General features: G+C 50.6%; 1 protein-coding gene across 8 annotated transcripts in view; it reads right to left on the bottom strand.

The window, feature by feature from the left end:
- The window catches only part of STARD8 (StAR related lipid transfer domain containing 8), an 82,993-nt gene that overhangs the window by 22,510 nt on the left and 42,190 nt on the right, over positions 1–18,293 (bottom strand). For 4 of the 8 annotated variants that reach the window (XM_025466076.3, XM_025466078.3, XM_025466077.3 and 1 more), the window contains exon 1: positions 11,986–12,195. The exons of 3 other annotated variants lie outside the window; for them this stretch is intronic. Coding sequence is in view for 1 of the 5 variants with exons in the window: in XM_035712011.2 (XP_035567904.1) it covers positions 2,725–2,764 (40 nt within the window). In the remaining 4 variants the exon portion in view is untranslated. Of the gene's footprint in view, positions 1–2,724; positions 2,806–11,985; positions 12,196–18,293 lie in introns of those variants that run through there. One more of the 8 variants, XM_035712011.2, reaches the window with a different exon arrangement.

The raw sequence follows: 18,293 nt of genomic DNA, 5'->3' as shown, positions 1-18,293 counted from the left end.
ATGCTATGCCCCAGGGGACCTTTGGCAATGTCTAGAAACATTTTTGGTCATCACTACTGGAGAGGCATGCTACTAGTATCTGTTGAGTAGAGCCCGGGGATGCTGCTAAATGTGCTACAGTATATAGGAAGGACAATCCCCACAACAAAAGAAAGGCTGACTCCAGACTTAAAGTGTGACACCGTGAGGCTGGCCTCTACCTTACCTGGGGGCCTCAGCCCACCTTATACTTCCAGGTATCCCCACCCCTCCTTGAGGATATCCCGGGGGATGAGCCAAAGACTGGATGCATGACTCAGTGGAGGTCCCTTGTTTGTGGATCCTGTCGAGCCTTTGTAGGCAGGGCCAGGTCAGCCAGTGATAGGTGGCAATTCTAGTTTAGAGTTTTTATAAATTCAGAAGTTATACAAGAAACCCCCAACTGTGCCCCTCTCCCACATGAAACTGTAGCCTGAGATCTGGTATGCAGCTTTAAGTGAGGGAGGCTCATGAGGGCGCTGTAGCTAAACCAGACCTCCCTCTGGCTTCATGGGTCTGCTTGAAAATCTGGGTCCAGAGTCCAGTCTGTGGTCTCCTAGGCTGGCACTTGATACATCAGTTTTAAAGCAGGCAGTTGACATTCTTGCCCAGCCCAGGGCTTCCCTATGACAGTGAAGGTCAAAGCTTCCACCTCCTCTGCTTCAGTCACTCCATTAGCTTTCTTGCCCTCAGGGGATCCTGCCCCCAACCCAGTCCCAAGTGCACGGACAAGGTCATGGTTAAAAGGAAGGACAGGTGTTTTAATAAGTCATATACTACTCCTTCACCTCCAGTGGCCAGCCTGGAAGCAAGAGGTGCCAGCCTAACTGGTCTGGGGCAGATGTTAGACCTGTGGCAACTGCTCTCCACTATGATACAGGTGGAAAGATGATTGGATTGAAGGTCAGGAGAACTACATTCTAGCCTTAACTCTACTAGGAATTTGTTGGGTGATCTTCGGCAAGCCACTAACTCTGTCTGGGCCTCAGTTTTCCTGTCTTCTAATGGCCACTCACCAAAACCTAGACCCAGAGAGGGGGTGGGAGGCATGTGTGATTCACACTGGCTGGTTCAGTGGAAGGAGCTGTCTTCCTCCTGCACATTTTCTTCTGGGAGACTCCAGTGAGGGTGTTCAGTGGGGTCCAAGACCAAACCCATCTTCCCTTCCCAATCTGGCTCTACTGCTTTCCTGCCTCTCAAGGCACTGAACACCCAGGCTTAAACCACCAGCCATCCTATTCTGCCTTCTCTCAACTCATGTATTTAGTCACCAAGTTCTATCGATTTTTCCATCCAGTGGTCATGGTTTCCCAAACCCAGCCATGCTCTAGGCGGACAAGCCTGGATTACTTAAGCCCTCTAAGTTCCTGGCCTCTAGTCTCTCAATGGCTTGTCCTGCCAGCTTCTTCCTACAAGAGCCCAGCTCTGACGTAGCCACTCTCCTACTCTCAGCCTAGCAGGCTCCCCACTGCCCACTGCCCAGGGCACACACCAGACTGCTTTCCACATGGCACTTGAGACCTTCCACACTTTAGACCCAGCTTGCTGCAAACTCCTGTTATTCATCGGTATGGAGGTCAAACATTCCCTCTCATGAAATCTTCCTTCCCTGACTTCTCACTAATCCCCTACCTGCCAATGGCTCGTTTAAATTAAGTGACCCTCTATACATTTCCACTACCTTCTCAGCAGTGTTTGAGACTGTCTCCCCTGTTCAACTGGAGTCCCAATGCATTGGGTCCTATTGGTCTCAGTATCCCCACTTCAGTGTGGTAAGGGCTACAGAATGTTCTGGCAGCACCTAGACAGGAAGTCCTGTTTTCCAACTAAACAGTGTGCTGGCCTGTGACTCCACCCATTCCTCTGGAATCACTATAGCAAAGACACAGAACTGAGAAGGCACACTTGCAACTCAGCCAACTAGATGACCAGCAGAACACCTTGCCCCAGGGCAGAAACCACAGGGCCAGGAACCAAGGCCCAGAGGTGTAAAATGGGAAAATAACCTCTGCCCAAGGCTGTAGGCACTCTAGCCTCAAGAACACTCAGCTCTTCTATCCCAAGCTCCTGTGAGGACATCCTGGCCTGTATGAGAAGGGACATACGCCATCTCCTGCTTCCTCTCTTGGCCTGCAAAGTCTTGGCACTCATCCATTTTGACCCTGTGCCACCACTTCTATATCCCACCCCCACTCCTAGCATACTTCCTTTTCCTTTTGCTGATGCCAAATATATACTCCCAGGCAGGAAATGCCTTGAAGGACCCTGGCCCCACCCTGAGATCCAGAAAAAATTGTCTCTTACAGAAAGAAAATGGGCCTAGAGAAGTAGCCTCTTCAGGCAGGGTCTGTTCCCTCTTTGAAAGCCAGTGGACACAAGCCCTCTCTGAGCCCTGCAGCCAAAGGAAGGGCTGGGATTCTGAGCATTGGGGGGCGGGGGGCCGTGGGGGGGAAAGGTGCAGGCTTAGGCCATGTGGGGTGAAGGCAAGAAGAATCCAAAATGGGGACCTAACAGCTGTGTATTATCTAGAAACAGGTTTTTGGGTGTACTAACAGGCTAGCAATCTGTGAAAGTGGCATGTAGTCTTGGCTCTGCTACTTACTTCGTAGCTGCGGCTATGTTCATTACTGATAATAATCCTTATGATACTGAACATAATCATGAATAATAATTAATATCAAACACTAATATCTACTGAGTACTTACTATGTGCCAGGCCCTGAGCTAAAGACTTGATACGGATCATACTGGGCAAGACTTAACTTCTCTGTGTTTCAGGGTCCTTATCTGTAAAATAACGATATGATTATAGCACTGACAACAGGAGATTTTTACAAGTATAAAATGAGATGATAATAATAACAACAGCCAAAGGGTTCTGAGTCATTGTTTTTGTTCCAGGCAAGGTACTTTTGATGTGGTTTACATCACTGAATCTTGACAACAATCTTGTGGGGGTTAGGTGCTAGGATATTTTTATTTGACAGATGAGAAAACTAAGGCCCAGAGATAGTGAGTAACTTGCCCAAAGTCAGCAGTTAGGAAGTTGCAGGTCAAGATACAAATCAAGGTGGTCTAGATTCAGAGTCTTCCAAGTCCACCAAGTTACAATACTCTTCATTAAATAGAAGTCGCCTTGGCCCTATAGATACAAGAAACGTGCACCAGGTGTTTTGCAGTATGAACTCTTTGCCTGAAGTAACTTTCCATCCATGGAGAAAACACTTGACCATCCCACATATCATGTGGTCTTCAGGACAGCCCTGTCCAAAGCAGGCCCACTGCACAAATGGGGAAACTGAGGCTACAAAAGGTCAAATGGCTTCCACTAGACTACAGATGGGAGCCAGGAGCCTACCTAAATGTCCACAGCCATCCTATTGATTTGTTCTCATGTTGCCTCCCTGGGATCCCTCCTCTCTGAATCCACTAGCCTCTGGATCCTGGGTTAGGCACCAAGGTCTGAAACTGAACAATAGCCAAACTCCCCTGGAGCACCTGGCCAGAGCCGCTACCAGGCCCATACTTCCCGGGGTGGCAGAAGCTAATGTAGGCCATCATCTGAAGCACTCCCTGGCCCCTGCTTACAGGCAAGATGGCAGAGAAGGAGCTCGAAAGAAATGGAGCTGACACCTGGAACAGCCTATGGGAAGGAAGTCTGTAGCTCCCAAGGGCCCTGAGGTGGGAACACTGTAGGAGGGCTAAAGCTTCTGGACAAAAACTTACCCTTCCACATGCCCCATACCAGCATGGGCCACACCTGTTGGAGGGGGCACAAAAGTCAATCCGGCCCACCTCCTGCCAATGGCCCCTAACCACCCACACCTTCTAAATAATGAAATCTCAGTGTCAAAAGAGTTCATAATAATGTCTCTTCTTCCCTGCTGCCACACAGCACCCTGTTCTCCACCCCTCATGCTGGAAGGTTCTAAACAGGCAGGCCTGATGCTGTCAGAACCATCTTCCCAGCTTCCTCCTACAAACCCTCCCCCAACAGTGCAGCTCTGCTTTAGAGCATGAATACCCAGCCCTTTGATTTTCTCTCTTCTCCATCTGTCTACCCAGGTGGGGAGGGGGCAGGCAAGGACCCCAGGGCTATTTGCCCAAGAGTGACTGATCACTGGTGGGTACAATAAGCAGTCAGGGACAGAAGGGAGACCCAAACCTCCACTCTAGCCTCTTGGCTGGGCACCAGAGAAAGGGGGAAGGAGAGGCATGGCACCGTTGCTAAGGGGGGGTGGGTGGTAGACTTGGTCCTGATCCCAGTTCCATCATTCCCGAGCTATGTGACCTTGAGTACATTCTTCATTTAACCTCACCTTGCCTGTTCCTTCATATGGAAAATGGGGATGATGATAGCAGTACCTACCTTACAGAATTATCATGGGAGCTAAGTAAGTTCAAATGTGTCAAGAATTTAGAGTAATTTACTATTATTATTGTTTGTATCATGGCCATAAATGCCACTCAAGGAGACCAGAAGGATCCCTCCCTACAGGTGGGTGTGGCCAAGGAAAGCTTTTCTGGAGGAAGTGGAATCTGAAGGACAGAGAAGTCCAGACCTAATGCCCAGGAGGCAGCATGTTTGAGCATATCCCCCGGCCTGTGAAAAATAACAAAGTGACAGAAGGTGGCAGAAAGGACCATTAAACAACAGTAACAGTGAGAATGCTGCTTCTATTATTGGATTTAATACTCAAAACCCCCTAAGGTAGGTACATATCTCCACTTTATAGCTGACAAAATGGAGGCCCAGTGCTGTTTACCCCAGGACCCCTGCTCCTCATCTTAACACTTCCCTGCCCCAAGTTCCGTGTATGCAACTCAGCATGTGTTTTGCTTCATCTCTACTTTGGCCTCTTTCCCACATGCCCCTCTTTGTTTTTCACATTTAGAAAGCCCTGCTCAGGGGCTCCTGGATGGGTCAGTGAGTTGCGTCTCCCTTAGGCTCAGGGCATGGTCGCAAGGTCCTGGGATTGGGCCCCACATCGGGCTCCCCACTCAGTGGGGGCTTGCTCCTCCCTCTCCCTCTGCTGCTCCCCCCACTTGTGTGCACTCACTCTCTCTCTGTCTGTCTCTGTCAAATAAATAAATAAAAATCTTTAAGTAAAAAAAAAAAATTAGAAAGCCATGCTCAGGTGGGGGCTGCTCAGGTCAGATGTCTGGGACCAAGCACTTCCTAAGCTGCCTGCACATAGCCCCAATCTGACTTGACCTTGGAGCAGAAAAGCTGGCTACAAGTGCGCATCTCACACCTCAGACAGGCCAACCTTTGGCCACCCCAGATAAAGGACAGGAAATCCTTGGCTGCCTACCCTGGAGATTGCTTCCTCTACCATGGGAACAGAGTTGCAGCCTGGGCAGAAGTTCCTCTGTGGTGAGGAAGCTGCCGAGTCAGCCCTAGCTTCCTTGGCTGCCAGATGTGGTTTGGGGGAAACAGGGAGGCTGAGCATCAGGAGACCTAGGCTCCAAATCCTCCCTCCTCAGAGCCCATGCCTTCCCCCATCTGGGCCACAGGTGGGCATCAGCAAGGATCACACTGCTTACTGGGCTGCTCTGAAAACAGAATGGAATCATGGGAGTGAAAGTGGCTTGGAAATGGGAAGAAATAGGAAGATTCATCATTGTCATCAACTGCAGAGGAGGAACAGCTGAGTTGGTGTTTCTGCCTGTCTGATTCACCCCTCTAAGACCCACTGTGGGCATGGTTCATATTCTTTTCTGGCTTCAGTGCTCCTCAAAATATTCCCTTCCCTCCACCTCCCCCAGCTCAAGGGAAGAAAGCATGTGGCAGGAAAACAGGATACACTGGCAGCCCCCACAGAGTATACTGCAGTCAACTCATTAAAGGTGAGTACTCTTCTCACCAGACTTGGTGCGAGGCCCTAGCCAAGAAGAAGGCCCCAGACTCCAAGGTTTGCTCAGTCATGAGGGCTGGCTGGACCCAACTAATGAATCAGAGAGTTGCATGAAGTGTCTGGGCCCAGGGCTCTGGCGGTTCAGATACCTGCTGAAGTCACCAGAAAAATATAAGAGAGAAGTCTTATTTAAAAAGCTCAGTCGAGAAAAAATAGACAGGAGAGTGAGGGGTTTCCCAAGTCCCATTTTGCATTTTCAGGGCCACAAATAGTAGCATGCGCAGAGGACAGTAACGAGGCTGGGAAGTGGCCCGGTCCCAAGTCCCTGGAGAAGTACTTGGAGGAACTGAGGCTGTTTGGCCTCCAGAAGAAGCAGGGGGACTTGGGTTCCATCCTCACACCTCTGGAAGTCAGGGAGAACAGACATTGGCTAGGTGGTTCCCAGCGGGGCAGAGCCGGGAGCTAGGGTTGTAGAAGCCACAGGGATACAGCATTCAGTTCAACATAAGCAAACACTTTGGGACCTTCTATGAATGGAAGCAACTGCTCTGAAACACCGCTCCCAAGTACTGAAGATGGGGGAACAGGAGCTACACAAATACTTGGGTTCACAAAGAGAGTTGGACTGAGTGTCCTTTAAAGGTCCTTCTTCCTTGAGCTCTGCCAGCTTCCTACCTCCAGGGTATTGTGGGAGAAAGCATAAAGTGACTGGGGCTGGCTAAGCCCTTAGCCACTTCCCACAGAGACCCAGGATCCCAGGAGCACCTTGGGCTGGTATTGTCCAGGGAGAGCAGGTCCCTCATTAACTTGTGGCTGAATGGGTTAGAGGGTGGTCACTTGGGACAGAGGTAAATGTGGGGAGGGAGGCTAGAGAGCAAACCACAAAAGCCCATGTGTGAAGAAAACCAAAGCTGTGGCAGTTCAAGGTCTGGGGAGCCAGACCTGACCAGCCAATTGACGATATTTAGTGACCAGGCCAGGCAGAATTTAAAGCCAACTGACCTTTGCCTTGTGGACAAACACAAGATTTTGGCTGGGAATGCATAATTTTACAGCTGGAATGGAACCCAAGGGACCACTGAGCCCTGCCACCTTCCCTGCCAGTTTTAAAGATGTGGAAACTGAGGCCCAGAGGAAGGAAATGTCTTCTCTACAGTCACTCGTGTAGAGGCAGCTACAGAGAGGCACAAGAAGAAGCCAGGTCTCCTGACTCTATATTAGGCCCACATGGTTCACTAAATGCTGCTGCTTCTCACTGAAACTGCAGAAAACTGCTTGGGGTCCAGAGCTTTCCAAATTGGACCTGACCTGACCCTTCCCAATTACTACTGCTTGTCAAGATACAGGCTCTTGGAAAAAGGTCTCCTTCTCCTCCACGACGGAGGCATTAGCCTTACAGCAGCAGCAGCAGTGTGGCTGATAGCTCATGTCCCTGCCTGACGTGAAAGGCAGCTGTACAGAAAACACACACACACACACACACACACACACACACAGCCCCACTAATAGCAGATCCTTTGGGTGGGTATTTCTCACTCTTTCAAATTGACCTTAGAGGGTCAAGGGTTCCTGGAAACACCCCCAGCCCCTTCCGACTCTGGTGCCTAAAGATCCCCCTGACCCCACTGCCCATCTGAATCCCTAGCAACTCAACTCCCTGACCCTCAATAACCACCCAGGTGAATGCATGTCCTTCGGCAATGTGAATAGCAGCTTCTGCTTGCCCAAACCAAGACACAGGGGGCAGATGTGTAATTGGCCCCAGAAGTTCAGATGAAGGAATGCTTGTTAACATTCCCCGGGGGCGGGGGGGGGGGGGGGCGGTGAGGTTTAAGATGGGATGCCCTTAAGGCCTGGAGTAGACAGGGAGTTAGTTAATGGCCATCCCCAGAGGTGACTTTTCAAGGTGGTAATTATGTGGCTCAATCATTAACCAAGCAGTGGCAGAATCCTAGGCTTATTGGAAAGGAACCACTCCTTTCCCAAGGACAGGCCAAGAGCAGGAGGCTGTAGCCCGGGAGAGCACTCATGGGGCCTTTCCGTCCCTCTCACAGCCTGCTCAGGGGCAGTGAGAAGAGAGGCATGGATGAGGGAAACTCTCCCCCAGCTCCACATGGTGGTGGAGGAGGGCTGGCCCCGATGTGGAGGAAGTCAGCACACCCTTACTGAGGTGGAGGGGAAAGGGAGACAGTGAGGGTTTTTATCATGAGAGAGGAAGCTCCAAGCTGGGCCTCCGTGATTAGATGACAAGCTGGGAAAGACGCTCATCCTGAATGCATCCTGTTTTGCTCCAAAGTGGCTGGGGGGGGGGTGTGGTTAGGGGAGGGGCCAGGAGGAGAGGAGGCTCCCAGGGATTCTCTTGGGACAGCTGACCTCGAGCTCCTGGGTGGCCCTGGGACTGGGCAGGCAAGTGGGAGAGTTCACCCCCTTTTACTGCTAGAGAAGCAAGGCACGGAGTCTCCACAAGAAGCTTCTACAAGTCACAGCTTCCTCGGCTCTGGGAGCTGCAGTCCAGGGGACCGTGACTAATGCTGTAATATAAAGGTCTAGGGCTCCCTTAATCCAGCTCTGACTTTGCCTGGGCCTCTCTTCAAAGGTTCAACTCAAATGTCACTCACTGCCTCCCCTCCATCAGTCACCTTCCCTTCAGTCAAAAGCAATGGCTGCCTAGTCAGGCCTCCCAGGGGCAAACAGCCCCCTCAACGAAAATGACAAGGACGATTAGAACTATGAACACTGTCAGGATATTAAATGATATTAAGGGGCTGTTCTAGATGGACTAATGGTACAATGGCTTTTTTTTGTTTTTTTTTTTTTTTTTTTTACAAATTCTTATCTTTTAGAGATATACATCGAACTACTTAGAGATACATTGACAAGCTGCCCTGGGGATGTTTCGAAATAACAAAGAAAGGTGAAGTAGATGGAGGTGTTAATTGGCAGGACAGGCCACCTGCCGGGCAACAGCTAACAGCTGTTGAAGTTGGGTGATGAGTACGTGGGACCTTATTACACTAATTGTCTCTACTTTTCTATATGTTTGAAAGGCTTCATAGTCATTTTTTAAAAAAGTGCTGGCTGAGGTGAAGACTTAGTATGCCACGCGTTATTCGTACCACGAACCCCCATACTTGATGGTAGCCTCCCTGAAGGTGGGGGTTACACTCTACATCCTCCATAAGACCTGGCAGGCCTGAATTTAATGACAATCTGTACAGTACTTGGTAATGTACAAAGCATTAGCCATAGATCCCCTCATCCAATCCAGGAAGGTGGAAACAGTGGGGAGAAACCAAGAGTCGGAGCGGTCACAAGGGGAGCAACGGAGCCTGGATTTAAGCCTCCCATATGTCCAGCTCCCAGTCCCCTGTGCTTTGCTCCACATCACCCTGCACTCCTGAGGAACTTAACATCCAGTTAGCTGTATCAGTACCCTGAGGGTCAGGGTAAACAGGGACAGCAACCAGTGACATGTGAGTTCCCAAGGTGGAGGGCTGGGCAAGAGGAGACTGAGCACACAACACAGCATTTCAAACCTGTAACAGACTAATTCAATTACTCACCCCCTCCTCACATACACACAAACCAAGACCATGGGTCACAGAGGAAAAGAGCCTTAATGAACACTTGATGCCAACAACTCTATGCCTAGCTTGTGCTCAACTATTTTGTTCAGGGATGTAGGATGGGGGAGCTCACACTTCCCATCCTAGAGCCCTCAGATTTTGAGATCTCTTATCTCTATTTTATCTGTTAATAGCCTCCCAAAGGCCCATGGTTCAGGGCCAAGACACTTAATCTTACCCAAACTTGAAACCCAAACCTTCTCTCTCTTTTATTCAAGCCTGAGGTGGTCCCTTCTTCCAGCCAAAGACCCCTTGCCCCACCTTCTCCAAAAAAGATAAGCTTTATGCTTTGACTAAAACTGCCATCCACTGACCCTGAACTTCCTGTGGCTGGAACAGAGAACTCCAAGAGTGTCCTGGCAGAAAAGTACCAGCAGCTGCGACAGCATCCAGATTAGAGACTCCAACCTCTCCTTCCTCTGGAGCCTTCTTGCTTTTGTGTTGCTGCAGGGTATTCCTGTAGCTGTCTCCAGCGGTCCCCTCTGCTCCCTCTCCAATTCCTAGTCTTAAGAACAAAATTTCAAATCTTCAAGAAGGCAGAGAGGGTCAATGTTCAGGCCTCCTTGTGGCACTTTCTTTGCTCCTAAACTCAAACTCAGGAGGTGTGCTTTATTAGGGAAGGCCCCTCCAACCACCCTGCACAACTCATGCCCCACTCCCCAGCACTTGCACAAGACACACAGCCCCTTTGTTCGCCTTCTGCCCCTCTTCTTGCTCTAAACACCAATCTCTCAACCTTGTCTCCTCTCCAGATAGGGGAGGGGAGCTGCAGATGCACAGTGAGGCTTAGCATACTTCTCTAAGAGTTGCTTAAGAGGTGGACAGAAGGCCAGGGAAGAGGGGAAATGGGATTCTGTCCATGTGGTGTTTCCTAGCCCTAATTACAGAGGTCCAGGGAGCAGAAATTTCAAACCCCAAATCCACAACAAAACTGGACAAAGGTCAAATCCCAGAAATGAGGACCAAGCCCAGAATGTCCAGTGCTATGGCAGCTATAGCTTTAGGGTGAAAGAACCCCCAAGCCCCCAACACCATCGTTCCCATCACACTCTTCCCCATTTGCTCCATCAACCATTCATAAACCACCTGCAGAGGTGCCTCTTCCTCTATGCCCTCGGGCTGTCAGCCTTCCTATCCCCCAGATAGAAATCGTCTATCCTTTATTCCAGGCAGATGGAAGTGAGGGGGAAAATTCAGAGAGCAAGAAGAAAAGATGTAGGTGGAGACAGGAACCCTTAGAGTTGGGGGCGGGAACAGCTCCCACACTAGGAGTTAGGGTTTGAAAATAGCCCTGGGTGTGATTCATCACCCTCTTCTCCTAGGTAGGCAGACCTCAGGACTCCAAGTGGGACACAGAGCAGCCAGGCTTCTCCAGCCCAACCTCTGGAGTCCCAGGCTCTGAGTTGGCCCCACTCCTTCCCACCTTCAGTCTGGCTGTTGTCCTGCTTGCCCTTCCCACCACTACTAGTTTTCCAGCTGGTTTGGCTGCATAATCACCACAAAGCTTTCTATCTGCATAGGTCCTGTCTCCCCAAGCATCTCAAAGACAACCTTTTCCCCATGGGTTAGGAGCCTGGACCTGTGGGACAAGTCAAAATGTCATGGAAGAGACTGGTCCTTTAGATACTGAAATCCAGCCCACCATCTGAATTTGAGTGTGGCTGAATGTGCACAAGTGCAGTTGAAAACACTGTGGCCCACAGAAGTAGCGTGACTCACCCAAGGTCACATGAATTAATGATTGAACCCCAGTTTCCTGAGTCCTAATTCAGTGCTCCACTTTAAAGAGACTTAGGAGAAGAAAAATGGAGAGAACCCCAGGCTACATAATTTGGAAATCCCAAAAGCTGCCACTAAAAGGAAGCCTTCCTTCAGAGCTTCAGTAATCCAAACCCAATTGGGACTTCATGGGGAGACTAAGCCCTGAAAGATGCGACTTATTCAAAGGTTTTCGCTTGATCCCCACAGCTACCTTAACACCAGGAAAGTCTGCAGCGGTTCCCAGAAGGGAGGACAATGGCCAAGGGGAAAGCCCATACGGGCCGCCGGGGATTCCTGGAAATGCCCTCAAAAGCAGAGGAAGGAAGAGGGTAGGCAAGGTGGCGCAGAGCCCAAAGGGCCGCCATCCCTGCCCAGTTCCAGTCCCCCTCCAAAGCCCCAGAGCTATGGCTCTGGACTCCCGCAGGCCCCCCGGATAACGGGCCGAAAGCCTTCTACCACCCTCCTCGCGGGGCTTCCCTGGGGAGAAGCGCTGCCCGCAGGCTCAGGGAGGCCCCCAGTTTCGGCGACTCTGACCCCAAATCCTGGGGGCAAAGGTGGCTCGGCTGGCTTCTTCTGCGTCTCCTGCGTGCGCTGCCTGGCCCAACCGCTAAGAGCAGGGGGAGGGGGGGCTGGAGAGCGCCGGAGACTAGGCCCGGCAAGGGGCCCCAAGAGGCCCTGCCCTGTTGGTCGGGATTTCTCCCTGACGCCGCCCCAACTCCTACCTGGAGGCCCCGTCCACCACTTTGGGTTCGAGACCCTGACACAGCGGCCAGTGGGCAGGAAGTGAGTGCAGGAAGGACTGCTCCGTCCGGGACACGATCAGAGCCTGGGGTCTGGCGAGGGTAATGGTGCCAGTGAGAAGGGCAGCTGCCGCGAGGCTGCTTAGCTGTTGTCAACCAGAGGCCACTTTCCGCACAGGTGGGGAGGAAACCGGGGCGAGTCGGGCGCTAGGGACGCCCCGCCCACCTACAGGCCCCTCGACCAATGAGGGCACAGTCCGGCCCACCGGACTTCCCAGAAAGCGGCCCAGATCGTGGTGGGCGGGGCTCTGCCGTCCAGCTCCTCCGGTATCCGCGCTGCTGCCTCTTGCTCAGGTCACACCGCTGGTGGGGAGGGGTAGGCGGGGAGAAGTCACAGCCAGAACTAGCGACCGTGGGTGAAGGAGCGAGCTGGCCACACGCACAGACTATTATTCATTGGACTCTGAATGTGCCTCGCACTCTATGGGGGATTTAAATACATGTGCTATGTGCACGTGAAGGTTTAGTGGCTTGCTGAGGATAATTTATGGGGAGTTCAGAAGACAACTTAAGTGAGATCTCTGATTAGTAGGGACAGCCAAGAGAGAATCTTGGACATGAAATACTTGAGCAGGAAGTTGCCACTCCCACTTTGCACAGGCCCCAGCATTCTGCAACTTTCCCACTACCCCCAGCTCTCTCCCTCAAGTCTAAACTCTACCTCCGCAGAGAAATGCCAGGAAAACTTGGGGCATATGCATGGATCATGACAGGCGAGGGCTCCCAAGAGTGTGACAGCAAATACCATCAGAAAGCTGGTTTATATTCAATAATAAATAGAGTGTTAAGATTTGATTTCTCTCTTGCCTTTCTTCACAAGGGTCCCAATACAAGTTCAAAACCATGATGACTTCATTGTTGAATTGAGGACCTCCTATTAGCCAGGACTGGGAGTACTACAGACAACATGCCATCCATTCACCATCCTCCACATTTACAAATACAGAAACTAAGAAGAGATGACTCTCAAGTGAACCCACCAGATCCATGATAGGGATCATACCTGCACATCGGTTAGGAAGCTGAAGTTCCTAGAAAGCAGGGCCCACATCCACCTCATTTGTTTGCTAGAGCACACAACACAGACAAGAGCAAGACTTCATGTTTATTAGGACAACAGCTTTGTTAAGGTCACCCAGGCAATGGCAAAGACAGACATAGTCCCAGGTGCCACCCACCTTCTGGTCTTCCTTCCTTGCTGGCCCTGATGAGAATCAGAGGAGAAATGATGAAGCAAGGCTAGCTCCAGTGTGCACCCTCCCCCCTTTTCTCTCAATGGCAAGATTGGAGTTGGCATTTCATTCAAGATGAGCCATGTCCCTGTGGGTCTTGGGTGTAGATGAGACCTATACTCCAGAACTCCCTTCTGGAAACAAAATCCTACCCAGAGTCAGGAACCCTTGTAACAGGTGGGAAGGTAGACGACCTCCTTCCTGAGGCTAGGCTGTCATATTTGTAAGCATCCCCAAGGTCCTGAGTTGGAGCCAAATTTACCTTGCTTTTGGAAAACCCTAAAAGGGTATAAAAGCACAGCTCCTGCAGGATCCTTACAGCTTCCCTAAGGGAAAGAAACCATGTCAGAGGGGCCCCTGAGTGGCTCAGTGGTTGAGCATCTGCCTTCAGCTCAGGGCATGATCCTGGAGTTCTGGGATCGAGTCCCACATCGGGCTCCTTGGATGGAGCCTACTTCTCCTCTGTCTGCCTGTGTCTCTGCCTTTCTCTGTCTCTCATGAATAAAAAAAAAAGGAAAAGAAAAAAAAGAAACCATGTCAGCCAATTCCATCCACTTCATGGTGCCAAGAACGGTGCCTACAGTAGTTTCTCAGTACTGTTTAAAGATATTCAAGGGACAACCATGAAGAAATTGCAATCATATAAATAACAGCCAAACCCCGCTAGCCTTTTAGTAGATATATTTAACTGACTCAGAGATGATGGATTCTGAGACACTCAGTTCTTTAAAAAATAAACAATAATCAAACCAGAAAACTAAAAAAGAAAAAACTATAGAAAGTACAAAACCTACAAAAAAGCAATTGCTATAAATGAGTAGAACAAGAACTTCACAATGCCTGGCATAGAGTAGGTACTAAATAAAAACATCTTTTGAAGGACTAAGTGAACACAATAGTCAGGGAAAGCGACAATCCTAATATATGCCATGCACATTGTGACTTTTTTTTTTAAAGATTGTATTTATTTATTCATGAGAGACACAGAGAGAGAATGGCAGAGGCACAGGCAGAGGGAGAAGCAGTCCCATCCATGCATGGAGCCCGACGTGGGACTCGATTCCCGGTCTCCAGGATCACACCCCGGGCCAAAGGTGGAGCTAAACCGCTGTGCCACCCAGGGATCCCCACCTTGTGACATTTCAAAATGGGCCAAATAAAATAAAATAAAATAAAATAGCCCGAGCAATGTCTAAGCTATTTGTTTTGGTCTTTCTTGATCTCCATCTCTTATCCCATGAACTTCAGAAAAGCAAGAACTCAGCCTCTTTAGAAGGAGATAGCTCTTTCCCTTTAATCCTTGCTCCCTGATCCAGCTGCAGGCCCTGACCTAAGCCAGAGTCTTGCATGAAACAGATCTACAGTAAGGGTTCCTGGAACAAATGAGGCAAAGGTACCTTTACACAATCTCCTTTCTGGGTTGCATCCTGAGTGGCTCTGGTAATAACTGAAGCCTTTAGATCCTGGGTGTCCCTTTTCCCACAGGCCCCATTATTGCCTGTGTGTCTTACAGTGCTGTTGCGGCTGCTACTACCATGGATGCCAGTTCAGCCACTAAGCAGGATAATGTAGAGTGCATGAGGGTGGTCTGAGGACAGGTGGAAAAGCCTTGGGGTGCATGTGTGCATCTCTATGCCCTAGACATGGGGCTTCCCTCTGTCTGCCACTAACAAAGCCCAGTTGTGTCATGCAAAGAGCAGTATGATGGATTCTGAAGTTAGAGGGCATATGTACAAAGCCCAACTCTGCTACTTACTAGTCGTGTGACATTGGGCAAGTTATTTTGCAACTTTCTGTGACCCGGTTTCCTCACCTGTGAACTGTGGATGATAATCACAGCCCTGACCTTTATATGGCTGTTAAGTGGATCCACTAGGCTAAATTGCACTTAGGATGGTGGCTAACTCACGATAAGTGCTCCTAACTGTTAGATGTGGTGACAGACACACTGAGCCATGGGGAAAAAAGCCCTGGATCAGGAAGTAGGCAAGTTGGGTACTACTCCCAGTTCTACCACTTGCTGGCTGTGTCACCAAGGGGAAGTTATTGTGCCACTCCAACCATCAGTTTCTTCATCTGTGAAATGAGGCTAGCGCATAACCACTAGCAGGCAAAATGAAGACAGTGGGTGTGAGGGTGTGCTGTAAAGGGTGGTGGCAGGTGATGGGATGGCACTGAAGGTGTTGGACAGCTCAGCTTTTTTCCAAGGCCAATCAGCTCTCTCCTCTAGGAGGTGGCAGAGAGAAACTCCAGATGCTGTTACTGAGCCATACCTCAAGACATTTGGGTCCCAGTGAGTGCCTACCTGGACTCATAATGGCCCCCACACCTCTCCCTGCCTAGGAATGGGGATTCTTCAGGCTGTTGCAGGCAGATCCAGAGCCCCACTAGGGAATGGCTGCAGGTAATGAAACAGGTGCTTCCACTCTTCTTTTTCCATGGAGCTAAAGGAGCAGCAGCAAATAATCCATGGAACTCAGCTGAGAAGAAAGAAGTGGGGGTGGGGGGGGGTAGGAACCATGAGGGGAAAATGGACTTGGACCAGCCCTGCACAGCACATGACCACAGATATCCTCACACTTGCACACACATTCCCGCATACCACATTGAAAGCCCACCAGTCAAGCCTGGGAGGGTAAAGGCCTGCTCTTTAAAGGTTTGGGGGTCCCCACCCAGCTTCATGAAAGGGGACTATGGATCCGATCCCCACAACATGAAATAGTTACAGTTCATTAAAAAAAAAAGTCTCAGAAGCCATGCCATGGCAGGGGTATTTGCAGTAAGAGTGGCTGATGTAGGAAGCAGGAATCTGGTAGTGGGAGGGGCTTGAAAAGGTGAGGAGCAACAGGCACCCCACTGTGCACTGCTAAGTGGGAGTGGGGGACAGAGCTGTGTCCTAGGAGGAGCATAAAGACCACCTCTCAGCCCACAGCCTAGGAGACCACTATAGCTGTGCCCACCCCCACACTCCAGAGTACCCCGAAAGGGGGAGCTCTGTGCTGGGCTAGGAGACCTGGACTGGCTGTGAGGAATGCTGGAGTACTGGCTGAGCCAGGCACAAGTCACAGGAGTTTTAGGGATCACTTAGTCTCTCTGACACCACCTCCTGCCACCCCAAGCTAGGACATGGATGTACTTTTTCTGTCTCACCTGCCTCCCAGAACTATTGAAAGGAATATTTGGGGAAGCTCATGATGAACCTCCATGCACTTGAACTAGGCAGCTAGAGATGGAGGACCCAGGCCCACCCAGTCCCTGCCTCCCACTCCTCCCCAGACGCTCAAGAGTCTTGCCTCCATCTCGCCAACAGACACTAGGCAAAGTGTCAGTGGATGGAGAGCTGGCCCCCCAACATCCACACAACAGACCCACTGAGCTGTGACAGTGTGGTGGGCCCCATTTCACACCCGATGGGCCCCTGGCCAATCTCAAAGAGGGCAGGCAAATGGAGCACCTCCTCCATTTCCTCAGGGAGGTCTGCCTGCCTCAGTTCAAACAGATGGGCTGAACACTTGGTGAACCTGGCACAGACACCCAGAGCAGGATGTCCACTCCCATTCTCCCACCCCATTCCTGCCCTTCAGAGACGACAGTTAAGGTGCAGTGAGGAGATGAGCAAAAGCAAGTCAACTCCTAACACAAGCCCCATTGCTTTGCTTCACTCTAACCCCACACACAGTGACAAGCAGCTGAGACCAAAGGAACCCTCCCTGTACCACTCAACAACATTTCCCTCTGCCTGACTTAGTTTCAGCCCTTGAGCTTGCTCCTTCCTGGCCAAGCTCAGTTTTCTCATCTGGAAAAACAGAGCTGAGTCCTGGTTTCTTGGGTACATCCTTTCTTTCCTTTTGTTTTTAAGGGTGGGGATGGAGCGAGGGAGGGGCTTAATCTCACAACCCTGAGATCATGACCTGAACCAAAATCAACAGTCAGATGCTTAATGCGGTGAGCCACCCAGGCGCCCTGGGCACCTTCTTTCCATAACATTCTCTGCTTCTGTGAGCTTTTCTATGTGTTCCTGTGTGTGTGGGGGGGTGAGGTTCCCAGAAGCCCAACATCTGTGGGGCTTTTGCAGAGGAAGGGAGTACTTGGGGGTGTAAGAGTCCTCTGAGAATGAAGAGAAAGAACAGAGGAAAGTGAGAAGGAGGAAGGCTGAGATAAAAGGTAGAGAAAGAGATGGGTGGTAGGGGGCAGATGCTGAGGTCAAACCACCCAGAAGTCTAGAGATCTGGCTCCTGCCTCCAGTACTACCTCCAGCTCACCTAGTGGCAGTGGACACACAGAGCCTCTGAACATAGCTCAGGATGCTGTCCCCCTGCCTGGGACCTTTCCACTTGTCTCTCAGGGGAAGCTACTCCTGGGACAAAACAGAAAGAGTGAGGAGGAGATGGGGGAGTTAGAAAGGGTGGGCTCTTCCTTCCCACTCAACAGGCTGCCCCATCCATGCATTATGGCTGACCCCATAATGCAACCAGATTCGGTGCCCACGTGGTTGGAGGGCTGCTGGTGGAAGGTGGGGGAGGAGGACTAGCTTCCACAGGTCTCTCCAGGGTCTGGCCCAGTCCAACCCTATGATTATGGGTCTCTAGGGCTTGGTAATCTCAATTGAAGCAGATAGAACCATCCCCTGGCCACCCACCCTATTTCCCCTGAAGAATAGCCCTCAGAGGCCCCTGGATGCATCAGAGAGGGCACAGGATGTGTGGTGAGGCTTGAGGGCCACTCAACTAAGGGTCTGGGCTCTTGAAGCCCCTCTCAGTGTGCCCTTCTCCAAGCATAGCTACCCACACAGACACACACTTCTACACACACACACACACACACACACACACACATTCTCACTGAATAAAAATTCTGAGTTGATCTTCAGCCAAAGCCAGGGGTTCCCTACACATATGCATCAACCCATCAGTCCACATGGGCACCCAGGCACTGGTGGGGGAGGCTGGAGTAGAGAACACGGCAGGTAAGCCCAACAGTCAGGGTCTCTCCCATGCC

The sequence above is a fragment of the Canis lupus genome, chromosome X (assembly GCF_003254725.2).
Source record: "Canis lupus dingo isolate Sandy chromosome X, ASM325472v2, whole genome shotgun sequence".
Lineage (NCBI taxonomy): Eukaryota > Metazoa > Chordata > Mammalia > Carnivora > Canidae > Canis > Canis lupus.
The sequence above is the reverse complement of the archived record's forward strand: the minus strand, read 5'-3'. Positions and strand labels throughout refer to the sequence as shown.